At 44.0% G+C, this 12,593-nt stretch overlaps 1 protein-coding gene across 1 annotated transcript in view; it reads right to left on the bottom strand.

Moving 5' to 3' along the window:
* Positions 1–12,593, bottom strand: part of C6 (complement C6) — a 57,707-nt gene that overhangs the window by 5,391 nt on the left and 39,723 nt on the right. Inside the window, exons 13-16 of the mRNA XM_036278852.1 lie at positions 9,497–9,629; positions 8,458–8,646; positions 3,711–3,801; positions 907–1,148 (exon numbers count right to left, since the gene is read on the bottom strand). Coding sequence (XP_036134745.1) covers positions 907–1,148; positions 3,711–3,801; positions 8,458–8,646; positions 9,497–9,629 — 655 coding nt within the window. The remainder of the gene's footprint in view (positions 1–906; positions 1,149–3,710; positions 3,802–8,457; positions 8,647–9,496; positions 9,630–12,593) is intronic.

Raw genomic sequence — 12,593 nt, 5'->3', positions numbered from 1 at the left:
GCAGCAATATATAAAATAAGATGGAGAGTATGATCCTATTTTATTTTTTTAAATTTGTAACGTAACCAGGGCCACCCTCGGGGAAATATTTTTATGGAATGCTTCTTTATGTAAACGATTAAAATCATTTCAGATTAGAGTGTCAGCACCATATCCCAAGTGTCAGCAATTCAATTCCAAGCTATACTGAGAGAGACTACCCTGCTGGCTGGAGGCTCATCAGGCTCCTCTCTGGGAATGGGATGATCCTACAGATGGAGTCCCTTGGGACATCTGGTTGACCCCATGCATGGTGGAGGAGAGAAGCAATAGAGAGTTGGAGAATGTTCCACAGGGAGAAACAGTGCCTGAGTCCATGAGGGACCCAGTTTGGGTTCAAGGTGTCCCACTTGAATAACACTGACAGCCTTGGCCAGTCCCAGGCACTATAAAAAGATGTAAAAAAAAAAAAAAAAATTAAGGAAGTTGCTTCAGCAATTGGTGTCCACGAGGACCCCAGTCCAGGTTCAGAGCACTCTACCTATGCTGGTCCCATCTGGTCCCAAATGCCAAAGGAAATCGAAGACAACTTTCACGCATGCCCCCCCAGCTGGGGGTGGGCAGGGTGCCAGAAGCGTGAAATCAGGAAGCGTACTCTTCTTACTGGGAAGTAATGGTGTGCTGATTGTACATGCATAGGAAAAAGATGAGAAAGATCTACCACCAAAATTGTCAAAGCACTTATTTCTAATTGTGGGTGGGTTATATTTGTCTTTTCTGTTTACATCACTTCAAAAAAATCGTTTACAATAGAATGGAATAATTTTTGATTCGGGAAAAGAGGATACATGAATGCAAATAAGATATAGTAGCTGAGATGAATTTTAGGTGAGAGCCTTTCTAGTACGTGGTCACCACTGGGCTTACCTGAGCATCTTTCCCAGTCGTAGCAGGTGTCATAGCCACAGGATTCTTTCTTGGTGCTGTTGAATGAAAGCTTTGTCCTTTCAAGACCCCATTCTAATTGTGGACCTTCTTGGCAGGAACCAATATGTAGAAAGTAGAATTGCTCAGCATTTAAACATTTCTTGGCCAAAAACTTACAAGCTGGCGAAGTAAAGTAATTACTGGAGTCTGCATCAAACACACAGAGATCTTCTGAGTAACGGCTGCCCAAGAGAGGAAAGCAGGCGTTTATAGATGAAGACCAGAAAGCAAGAAATAACATCTAGTCAATTTAATATGTTCACTTGCTACCCAGTTACCTTTCCCCTGCTCTCCCCACCCTTCACTTTCTCTTGTTCCATCTCCTTGCGTGATCTGGGACTCATCTTTCAAACAGTTCATCCTAGTTTTGGTATTACTCTGAATTGCTTTTGAATTAAAATCTGAATTCTTAAATTCTGATAAGGAAGATCTTCTATATTTTGACTCCAATCAACGTGCCTTTCTGTAATTATTTTTCCATCCCCCTTAATTCCTCCTTATCACTTGACAAGTGTATTGATCATTTTCTATATTGGTAAGATTAGTCTTCCTTTGCAGCCATCCCATGCCCTCCTCAATCAGCATTGCATTGTCTTTCCCTCTGCCTATCTCTGTCCAGCTCAGTTCCTGCCTACACTTTAAAACTATTCCCGATTGACCTAGGCCACGATGGTCCATCTGTACCTCTTCTGAACTCAGTAACACTCATTAATTGCAACACCAGAATTGTATATCACTATATAGCTTTGCAAGCGTGCTTGTATTATGATTAAGAGCTTGCATTTTAAGTTTTTCTTTGTTAACTTGCTTAATCTCTCTAAGTAAATAATGGATCCTGCTACCAAGAGGTAACCAATGGTCATATCCCTTGTCTTACTGAGAGGACAAAAACTCTTTGGTTATTCCAAATCAGAATCTCTTCTCTGATGTCAATTTTAGAGTTAACAATTGGGGCACCAGCATGTAGAACTGTTTCCAGGAACCAGAGCCCAGAGCTGAGAAGAAAAGGCCACTCACTAAGTTCAGAGAACTTAGGCTGGGGGCCAGCCACTCCCGTAAACAACTTCAGTGCCTTAGAAAAGGGAACTGAGGGGTACAGAAAGGGGCTAGAGAGGTAGGGAAGAGCTAAAATTCAGACAGTTTCAGAGGGCAGTTGTATTTTCATGGTTTTGTATTGCAATGATAAAGAAAAAAGTTTCCTCTGGGTTAAATGGGAGTGTGAATGTTTTAAGTACCACCCAGCAGGCCATGTGCTGGGTGAGTGGACTCCATCAGTGAGAAACTACGTGGCGGATCACTTACGGTGGATACTGAGGAGGGCAGATAGAACCACCTTGGGCTGAATTATGTCAGTGAATTATACAGAATGAATGAATGAATGAATGAATGAATGAATGAACAAGTCCCTACAAGCATTTGTTCACCTGCAGCACAAAGGAATATGAGAGTCATTCAGTGTTTAAATTAAAGCGTAACACTAGGCACAGTCTGTTGGCTTCTTACCCCAACATTCATCCTTTCTCCTCCCCAGGAACCCACTTTCATTCTAAAAGGTCTGCATGTCCAGCCATAGAACTGCATTCACTGTCCCCCTTGCTGAGACGTGGCCATGTGAGCAAGAGAAGATTAAGGAGATGAACGCGAATGACGGGTCTTTCAGGAACTCGCCTTAAAGAGAGAGAAGGTGTCTGTTTTTGGCTTTCCTTTTGTCCTCTTCAGAAGAGCAGCCTTGCACCATGAGGTAGCTTTCGGTCCGCAGAACAGAGGCGGAAGGACCCCGGGGCTCTCTGAAATAAGTGAATCACCAAACTGGCTCTAGATTGCCTACCTCTGGATTTATTGTGCGGGAGAGAAGCAAGATTTTATCTTAAACTCATGCTAGTTTGGATTAATTTCAGCTGAAAGTAGACCTTCAATAACAAGCACCCTCGGCACTCCTGGTTTTATTTCCATAAAGAAAAGGTTGTTATAATGACAAAGAGGATATAGCTAACTATTCACAGCAGTCATATAAAGATATATAATTTTTATTTTTCTTTATTTTTATTTTTTTTAATCCTCACCCGAGGACATTTTTCCATCTTTTGTACAGATAGAGTGGGAGGGAGAGAGAGGAAGAGAGAGAGAGAGAGAAACATCGACGTGAAAGGGACACATCGAGTGGCTGCCACCCGCACGACCAACCAGGGCCGGGGACAAACTGCAACCGAAGTACGTGCCCTTAGCGGGAACCGAACCCGGGTCTCTCCGGACCGCAGGCCGACGCTCTAACCGCTGAGCCAAACTGGCCAGGGCTTATTTTTCAAGCTCTCTGCCCCCGCTTGCAAAAATAAACTAACAAAGGTGTGTGTGTGTTTGTATGTGTGTGTGAACTTTATGCTCACACTATTTTCTCTCCTCCAAGTTGTTGGACTCACAGCTGTGTCCTGTACTTTGGGAAGGAGAAAAGCTTTGAGGTCATTGAGCCTGAAGTTTTGAAATAGACAGGAACTAGTCTTTATCATCAAAATGAGAACTGTTTTAATAAACAAAAGTCACAAAAACTTAGGGAACTGGCCCGAGAGATGCTGAGAAAGCTTGCAACCAGTAGAGAAGAAGAATTCAACTGAGCACAGAGGAGATCAATTATTTGAAAAGTCAGTATGTTTTAATTTTGTGCTTCAAGAGACTCAGCCTCTCCATCAAGCTGCCTACACTAGACTGGTCCTTCCCAACTTCCACACAGTCCACAGAGCATCTCTTACCTACAGTCTTCTTCCGGAGACAAGCAAATGCATCCAGATCGCACTTCTTTCTGTCCTAATGCACAACGGCCCTTTAATTTGCTCAGGATATCTGAAAGAAGAGAAAGAGGAGAAAAGAACAGTGCACAGTGTAGATTCCAAGTGCAAACTTGAATTTAGGAGCAAAGGCAATGGTGAAATGTTCTCATTTAGAGCAATCATTTTGGCTTCTCCAAATAGCTGTCATGAAATAGTCCATCTGAAAGGTCTTTCCTAGCTCTCCTGAGCTGTTATTTTCCAACCTGAAATTGCTACTAAGTTCATATAACTAAAGAAAATAGAATTGGTGAAATTTCTGTTTACTTGTTCTTCAAATATTTATCGAGCAACTATGGTATTCCCAGCACTGCATTAGGTTTTTGGGGGTAGTGTATTGAGCAACATTTGACCCAGATTCTGTGCTCACGGAACTCATGGTCTTGTAGAAGCAGGCAGACATTAATCAAACAAACACACTAACACAAATAGAGTTGCTGTTCTGCTATTAAAGAGAAAGCATATAATCAAGAAAATTAATGTAGCTAGAAAGGTTAGAAATGGTAAAATGAAACGAGAAAAGGAGAAGTGTTCAAAGCAAAGGAAACATGAGGCATCAAAGTGCTCGAAAGAGAGGCAGCACGTGACCTTCCTGGAACTGAAGACCAGGGTAATTGAAGTGCATAAAAATGAGCGTGTGGAACAAGGCATGGCCTCGTGCAGGGCCGTAAGGGCTTCGGAAGGACTTTTGTCCTGACGTTATCAGCAGTGAAAAGTCTCTGACGGGTTTTAAGCCACAGGTGGTGCGACACAATCAGGTTGGGTTTTGAAAAGAAAATTAATTCCGGCTTCTGGGCGGAGAATGGAGAGGCATCGTGGCAAGAGAGCCACGGACAGACGATCTATGCGGTCACTGTAGTCGACAGGTGAAAGCAGACGGTGATTTTGATCAGAGTCCCCAAGGTGGACATGGAGAGAAGTAGGCACACTTGAGACGCAGTTAGCAGATAAAACAGATGACTTTACATTTTGTGGGTTAGAAGTGAGAGCTGTGAAGGATGATTCTCCGGTTTCTGGTTTGCATAAGAGAACAGACATTGGTGCCTTAACTGACATAGAAAATGTCAGGTGTTAGTTTTAGGGAGGGGAGAGTGATTGACCCCAGAGTTCTCTCTGACTGTAGTAAATGTAGGGTATCTTTAAGACATCTAAACAAAATAGATACGCAGAAATTTGGATAGTCAGGTCTAAACCTCAGTGGAGACATCTATGCTAAAGACTGAAATGTTATTAGTAGGCGGGGGATCACCAAAGCTGTGGGTGTGGGTGAGAGTCCCCAGCAGGAGAGTGTAGCGTAGGCGAGGAGACAGATTGGAGCCTGCCAGAACTAGAGGGCAATAGCCAGAGAGGTAGAATCCGAAGAAGACAGCTCCCTATCTTGGAAACCACGAAAAGAACATAGATGCAGACGGTCAACAGGGTCGAAGGTTGCTGAGAGGTGAAGGGAGACGAGGACCAAAATACTGTCCATTGCATTTAGCAGTCCAGATACAGTGATGACAGTCCTGCAAATGGATGTTGGGAGTAATGGCTCGAAAAGTCTGATTTTCTTATAAGATGAATCAATGAAGAAATGTAGCTATTTATACCTGCATGATAATCTAGGCACTAGGATATTATGATGGGGGGCGGGGGGGGGGGGATAAAAACAGTAGTGGTCCCTTTCTCCATGAATCTAAAGGGTAATGGGAAACACACACATTAATCATAATCACAGTAATGGGTTTACACTTAAGGCTGAGATAGATGTTTTGAAGAAAAGGAACAGGTTCCCAGAGATCACATTAAAAAAGACCCCAACTGAGGAATGCAAGGACAGATCCATAAGGAAATGACACTGGAGCCAAGATCAGCAATGGACTAGTGTGCGTGTGAGGCCTGCGTTTGCATTAAAGCAGAGAGAATAACACTTGGGTAAATGGTAAGAAAGGGGAAATCTTGGTTATCTTTGCTTCTATTAAGGCTCATCCAAAAAACCTTCAGGCGGGTTGACTTGGACCTGGAACTAACCTGTGGAGCCTGTGGGATGAAAGGCTTCCCTGGACTGAATCTGCCTAGTCAGGCACCCACAGAACTACCACGGCCTCTGTCACCAAGTACGTGCCAAAGGAGGGCAGTGGGCAGCCGTCTGTCTACGCGGCCACCTTAGACGAAAGATCGGGAGGCCCAGCTCAGAATGTCTCTTCTTAGCCGATCTTGCAGAAAGTTCGAGAAAGGAAAAAGGTTTATGTTAGAAGCAAAAATAAAGGTTGAAAAAATTGGTGGGTTTTCTTCTTCGCTGTTGTTTCCACGTTCTACTGTTATCTTCCGTTAGGACGCTCATTCCGTCTGGTGAATGTTGGCCCAGAACTTTCATGAACACAGAGACCTAGAGCTACTGGTCAGGCCCCAGGTCCTAAGATTTCCACTGGCATGGGATGGTTTTCTGTATCGCTCTACCTTTGCCCTTTAGAAATAAATTCACACTTAGGTCAGGAAGGGGCCCTAACCACACATTGTTTCCAAAGACAATCAACTTGGAAGTGACGCAGGACATTGCTCCATTACTATGGAGTTGGAGTTGTCAGTGATCGTGTGCAAGGAGTCTTTGCTCCCTCACCAAGAGTCAGGTTGAAGCCAGAACTGGCTCTCAGTGGCCCACACCCCAAACCACAGCCGAAAGCAACCTGGAAATGAGAACATTGTGATGTTTGAAGGGCCGAGGGCACGGGGACCCTCTGGAGGTGTTGGTTTCTCAGAGGAGGGGAAGGAGTAACAGTGGGATGTGCAGTATCTCATTTCTTCACTCGGAAAGAACGGGAAGTCTTTCCCTGGCCAGCAAGTGGCCTGGAAGTCTTTTTACCTCACAGCACCCCACGTATTGAGAGGACGTCCCGTTTCACTGAAGTTTTCTTTCTCTCTCTGTGACTTCCTTCATTGATCACTTTTGTCAATGTTGTTGGAGACACAGTATATACGAGAGAATATTGATTTCCATTATCTAGATGTAGAATATCTCATTATCTCTCAGTTTGGCCTATAATTTCAGTTTCCTTTTCAAACACAGTCATGAGTCTGTGCGTGTGTGCATGTGTGTGTGTGTGTGCACATGCACTATCACTTGCCCAGGGAAGAGCATGCTGCCTAAGATGCCCCGAGGACCTTAACTTTCTGAAGCCTGTGCATCCCAGACATATCTGTTCCTCTCACATTATATTAGTGAGCAAGTGAAACCAAGCCCCACTATTTACCTGAAGTTCCTACACATTTTCATGAGATCTCTTTATCAACAGTTTTAAGGTTACCACAGGTTAACTTTCTCCTTTCCTTCACACATTACAGAAACCCAGAAGAGGACCGAGAAGGCAAGATGGCAAAGAGCGCGGGGAATTAACACAGTTGCTGTTTGACCCAAACCGTCTGGCCTTGGGTCTCATTCACCTTCTCCCTGCCTTCTGTGTTTTCATAAGAAAACAGGCCGATTCATATCGGATCTCAGATACAGCCTCAAGGATTCTCCGATGAAAAATGAGACGTTATTGGAACAGGCACGTTGAGAAATTTAGAAGACGTGAATTGGTAGAAGATCTGTTACCTGCCCTCCATCTAAGCAACTGCCCCTCTAGAGCCTGGAGTTCTCCGGGCCTCTGAGCCTGCTGACTGACACTGAAGTCAGCACTTAGGGTGTCTCTCTTCCCGGCTTCAGTTAGTCGCACTACAGGTTTACCAAGAGTCAGTTTGGTTTGTTCCAAATCTATTTATGTCAGTTGTTACTGTAAATGTGTAAGTTGATTAAATATATCAACGGATGACATAAGGAGAAAAAAGGGAGTTATTTTTATAAAAACCGGGTTGAAAATTTTGAACAATTAAAAGTACTTTGTAAAATTTTGTTTTGAATCAATTATGAATGAGAGTACTGTGACAGAATAAGAAAAATATATAAAAACTGTAAACATTCTCTAGTCCATTTGCCTCAAAAGTATCTTTAAGTTTTCACCTCTCTTCGAAACAGTGGTTAGCAGCCACACACATTCGGATTAGCTAGGACGGATTTTAAACAAATCCTGACTACTGGGCTCTAGCTCAATGCCATCAGAATCGGGGAATGGGACTTGGGTGGGGGTATTTTTAAAAGAAGTGCCTCACCTGGGGTTGAAAAGCATTGTTTCAGAGTAACATGTTATGGGGTGAATTATGTATTTGTTTTATGTGAGGAAGACACCTCCAAACTCAAATTAGGAGACTCCTTAGAAATAAAAGTTTGGTCCGACACCAGAAAATTGGTGAATAAATGTGTATTTCTGTGCTTCAAGTTAAAATAAAATGCTTCAACAATTAAGAAGTACTGCTTTTCTATGATTCTCCATTTTAACCAAATGCTCAGTTCACCATCAATTCTGACTTTATTAGTTGAGTGAGCATGCACTTCCTGAAAATACTGAAGTACATTGCAAAGGGAAAAGGACTTCAATCTCTAAAATGTGAAAATATCCACTTGACCAACAGCTTCTCATTTCTGCCTGACTTCCTCATCTACACAAGATGACATACAACCTCACCATCTACACAACCTGCTTTCCCTTCCCAAAACACACTCAAGAAATAGCATCGCAGGAGATGCTCTCCTACTCCCCTTGGGAGCCCCCCTCCCCTTAGCACGGCCCAGAACACTGAGCTGCTACTTACTCACCATTTTCACAGGTGAGTGAGTCTGAGATGGGCGGGGTCCAGGAACCCTCAGTGCACGTGTACCTCGACGGCCCGGAAACAGCAAGGCCATTGGGACAGGTCAGCTCGATGGTTTCACCAATTTTATATGATTTCTGAAACGGCGAGAGCGTCAGAACTTCTTGCACAACTGGCTTGAGGCACTGTGTCCCTGCAGACAGAAACACATTTCCGACGCGTTGAGCCGAGCGGAATACTCACCGGATGTAGGCAGAATTCACACAGCCCAGAGGCGATTGTAGTGGGATTTACTGCATTGGCTCTGATTTAACGCTGCCTTCGATCAGAAAACCTGGGGGTTGAGAATCCCGGGCTTCCCTTGGGAGCCTCCCCTTAGCTCCACTCTCTGAGGTTTTCTCGCTAAGGAACTGGCTCCACACACTGCAGCTTTCATTCCATTATCGGGACCGCCTCTCTTTCCTTCTCCTTGTCTGTCCAAAAGCACGTCACCCCACTGTGATACAGAGGCAGGGCGTTCCGATAGATGCTGGTCTCAATTCTGCCTTGCGGGCCCTCTTCAGCATCTCCACATGGGTCTCATTTGGATCTCACTTTGACCTCACTGCAGCCTGCAAGCCCCTCCTCCCCTCCTCGGGAAAAGATGTGAGCGTGGTCCAAAGCGAAGACTGCATTTCCCATAAGAATCCCATTTCCACTACACTAAGGGTGTAAGTGTCATCTTCCGGGGACTCCTCGGTTTGCAGCCATGTGTACATCAGGCAAGGCCGCTGTGGGGTTACATGCAGCGAGCAGACGTCCCGATTTCTTTCTGAGCACCCCTTTTGCCATCCTGTGTGCATGAGGCCAGCACGCAGGGGCAGAACTGAAAACTGAAGACACTTTGCCATCTAATTTTAGCCGACGAATCCTATTTTCTGCTTCATTAAACCTTTCTGTCAGGGTTATTAAAAAGTAGTAAAATGTACTGGTCTATGGGGGTGACTCGGCTTTATTTATTTTGGGCACATTCCTTCTCTAGAGTAGGCACCCCCGGTTCTCACGTTGGCATTCCACATCTAATTGTCTCCAGGTCCTGTCTGGTAAGCAGCGGAAGTACTGGTACCCGACAAGTTTGAATCCGGTATAGCATGCCACTTCAGCATCTTCCCCAACTGAGTACACTTTCTTCTCATTCTAGAATTTAAAGAGAAACCAGCATGTTATTAGAGCTATGAATAATATTTCTGGGCTCTTTCTATTCCTTCAGTCCTGTATCTACTCAGTCACAGATTCCTCTCAATTCTGACTTTTAAATATCTCTCTAAGTCCTCCCCTTTTCTTTGCCATTACCACTGCCTTTATTTATGGCATATATTACTCCTACAAAACAGCTTTTTAACTGGTCCCTTTTCTAAAGTATCTTCCATATTAGGATTATTTTTTTTTTTTTTTTTACTTACAAACGTTGCCCCCTGTATATGAGAAGGCCTACTATTTCAAGAGCTAAACAAACAAACAAACACGAACCTCTAAACTTATCCTTCAGTGATTATACAATATATCCTACATATGCAAACATAACAGTTACTCTGATGACTGACTGACTACAAATCATTTAAAAGTGTTAATTATTAGTAAGCCATAGTCATTATAAATTTTCCCAATATGGGTAATTAAAATACAACTACTGTGTGTGTGTGTGTGTGTGTGTGTGTGTTGAAAGGGGGGTTCACTAACATTTTCAAGATAAAATGGGTTGTACTTGGTTTGGGATATTAGATCTCACCCACTTCACCCTCCTCACCTCTCACCATTTCTTCCTGTAAAACCTGTGCTCTAAGGAAACAAAATGTCTACCATTCTTTGGACATAAATCTATCCTCTTTCCTGTCTCTCTGTCTTTCCCTGGCTACCTGGCTATTTCTTCTCTTCGCCTTTCTCAAGCCCCAACCCCGCAGAAAGTCGTCTGAGAGAGCCCTGCGTGCCGCAGCGTCACGAGGAGGCCACCCTTCAGTTCTGGAGGGACGCTCGCACAAAGCTCCATTCTTACAGCGTTCATCACTTTGTTGTTAATCTTCACCTGACGGTATTTTTCCATTGACTTTTAGAGAGTGAAAGGAAGGGAGAGAGGGAGAGAGAGAAACGTCGATGTGAGTGAGAGAGACATCGACACGACCTCTCACACGACCTGGAGGCTGGGGATCAGACCTGCAACCCAGGTCCGTGTCCTTGACCAGAATCAAACCTGTAACCTTGGGTCCAAGGGCCAACACTCTAACCACTGAGTCAAACCGGCCAGGGTGTGTTAATCACTTTTATCAGCTCCACCCCGACACCTGAGTGCCACCCCCACTACTAGATCCCTATCCCACAAATCTTTGCACCAGATTTAATAACTTGTTGCTGAAAGAATGCAAAACTCTGTCCTCCTTAGGGAGACAGTAATGTAACGCTCCTCTCCGTATGGGTAGGAAGAAGAACACACAGATCGCTAGGAAGTATTCTCTGAGAACTGAAGTTGGGAATTTTGAGGGCGGTGAAGGCTTAATAGTCAACTTTTATTACCTGGCCACATAATTCCACTTGTCTCCTAGAAGATTCTTAATTTCCTGAATGTGAAAAGAATATTCCACCATTGGTTACTGTGGGTGTGGCTTTGTTTCCAAGAGAGATGTAGTAATGAGTTATATGAATGATTTGAATGTTTTATTCAAAGGTTAAACTCTCTCTCTCGTTTTTTTTGTTTGTTTGTTTTGTTTTTTTTTTTGCTTTCCTGCGAAAACACATTATTGCCTTAAGCTTCTGCTTCCATTTTTCTTATGAAGCAACAGCCTGTAAGTTAGATCCTTTGAGCTTTGATTGGCACATCCGCTAGCTTGACTAGACTAAGAGACCTGACCTGAAGTTACTGTCACTTGCCTGTCAGGGTAGGACTTGTGTCTTGATCATTGAACAAATATCTTCATGGGCAATAACGTAATTGTTCTAGCCTGGAATTAGGCATATTTGCCTCCATACGAGGGACATTCTTCTACCAGAAATTTCAGAAAGTGTGCATTAGGAAAATTAAAATTGTATTACTTTTGAGTAAAAACTATGTCAGATAGAGATTAGGCCCATAAAAGAGAACAAAATAAAATAGGAGTGAGTTTATTTATAAAAATGGAAACGTATGAATCACTACTTGAACCCTTTGAGTGTGTTTAAACTTAGAATGCCGATCACTTTAGCAGATTTTGCAAGCAGTTGGTGTAAGTAGGTTAGACATTCTTTAGGTGTCTGAATCTGACAAAAGGTGACTTTTGAGGATAACGGTCTGAGGCAGGGACTGTCCTGCAAAGGACCTGGCGAGTCAGCTGCCGGCCACACGGCCTCTGTCGCAGCTGCTCACCTCTGCTGCTGTGCGAGGCCGCCCTAGGCACTGTGCATACAGGGTGTGGCGGTGTCCTAATAAAACCTCGGTTTAAAAAACATAAGAAAAGGGAACAGATGGCAGGCCAGATTGGGCCGGGGGTCATAGTTTGCTGACCCTGTTTCAAAGATTTTGTTCCCAAAGTGTGGCTTCTGAGCCAGCAGCATCAGTATCACCTGAACACTAGTTGGACTAGACTCTCAGGGGCCCGGCCAAGACCTACTGAGGCAGAGAGTCTCCAGGGCAGTGTAGCGTCTGAGAGTCTCTCTGTTCTAGAGTAAAGACAGTTGACATCACCCCCCTCCAAATACTCCCTCCCCTGAGAACCTTGAGGCACAGTGCCACGCTTGTGGGCGGGACACGGGTGAACAGGGAAGAACATCAGCCCAGACTTCATGCTCCATGGATATTTATTTGCTGGCCTTGGAGTATCCAGGATTATTGATGTTTGATCATAAATATGATAAAGTGGAAAAAAAATACTATAAAGGCTTTACGGAGTTTAAGAAAGGTAAAACTAAATAAAAGAAAGGCCCTGCCCGGTTTGGCTCATTGCTTAGAGTGTCCTGAGTTTGGTTCCCGCTAAGAGCACGTACCTCAGTTGCAGTTTGTCCCCGACCAGGTTGGGGTCGTGTGGGTGGCAATCAGTCAATGTGTCTCTCTCTCGTCAATGCTTCTCTCTCTCTCTCCCCTCCACCTCTCCCTCCTGCTCTATTTGAAGATAAATGCAAAAATGTCCTCGGGTG

Source organism: Molossus molossus, unplaced genomic scaffold (genome assembly GCF_014108415.1).
Source record: "Molossus molossus isolate mMolMol1 unplaced genomic scaffold, mMolMol1.p scaffold_m16_p_3, whole genome shotgun sequence".
Classification (NCBI taxonomy): domain Eukaryota; kingdom Metazoa; phylum Chordata; class Mammalia; order Chiroptera; family Molossidae; genus Molossus; species Molossus molossus.
This window is presented reverse-complemented; position numbering and strand designations above follow the sequence as displayed.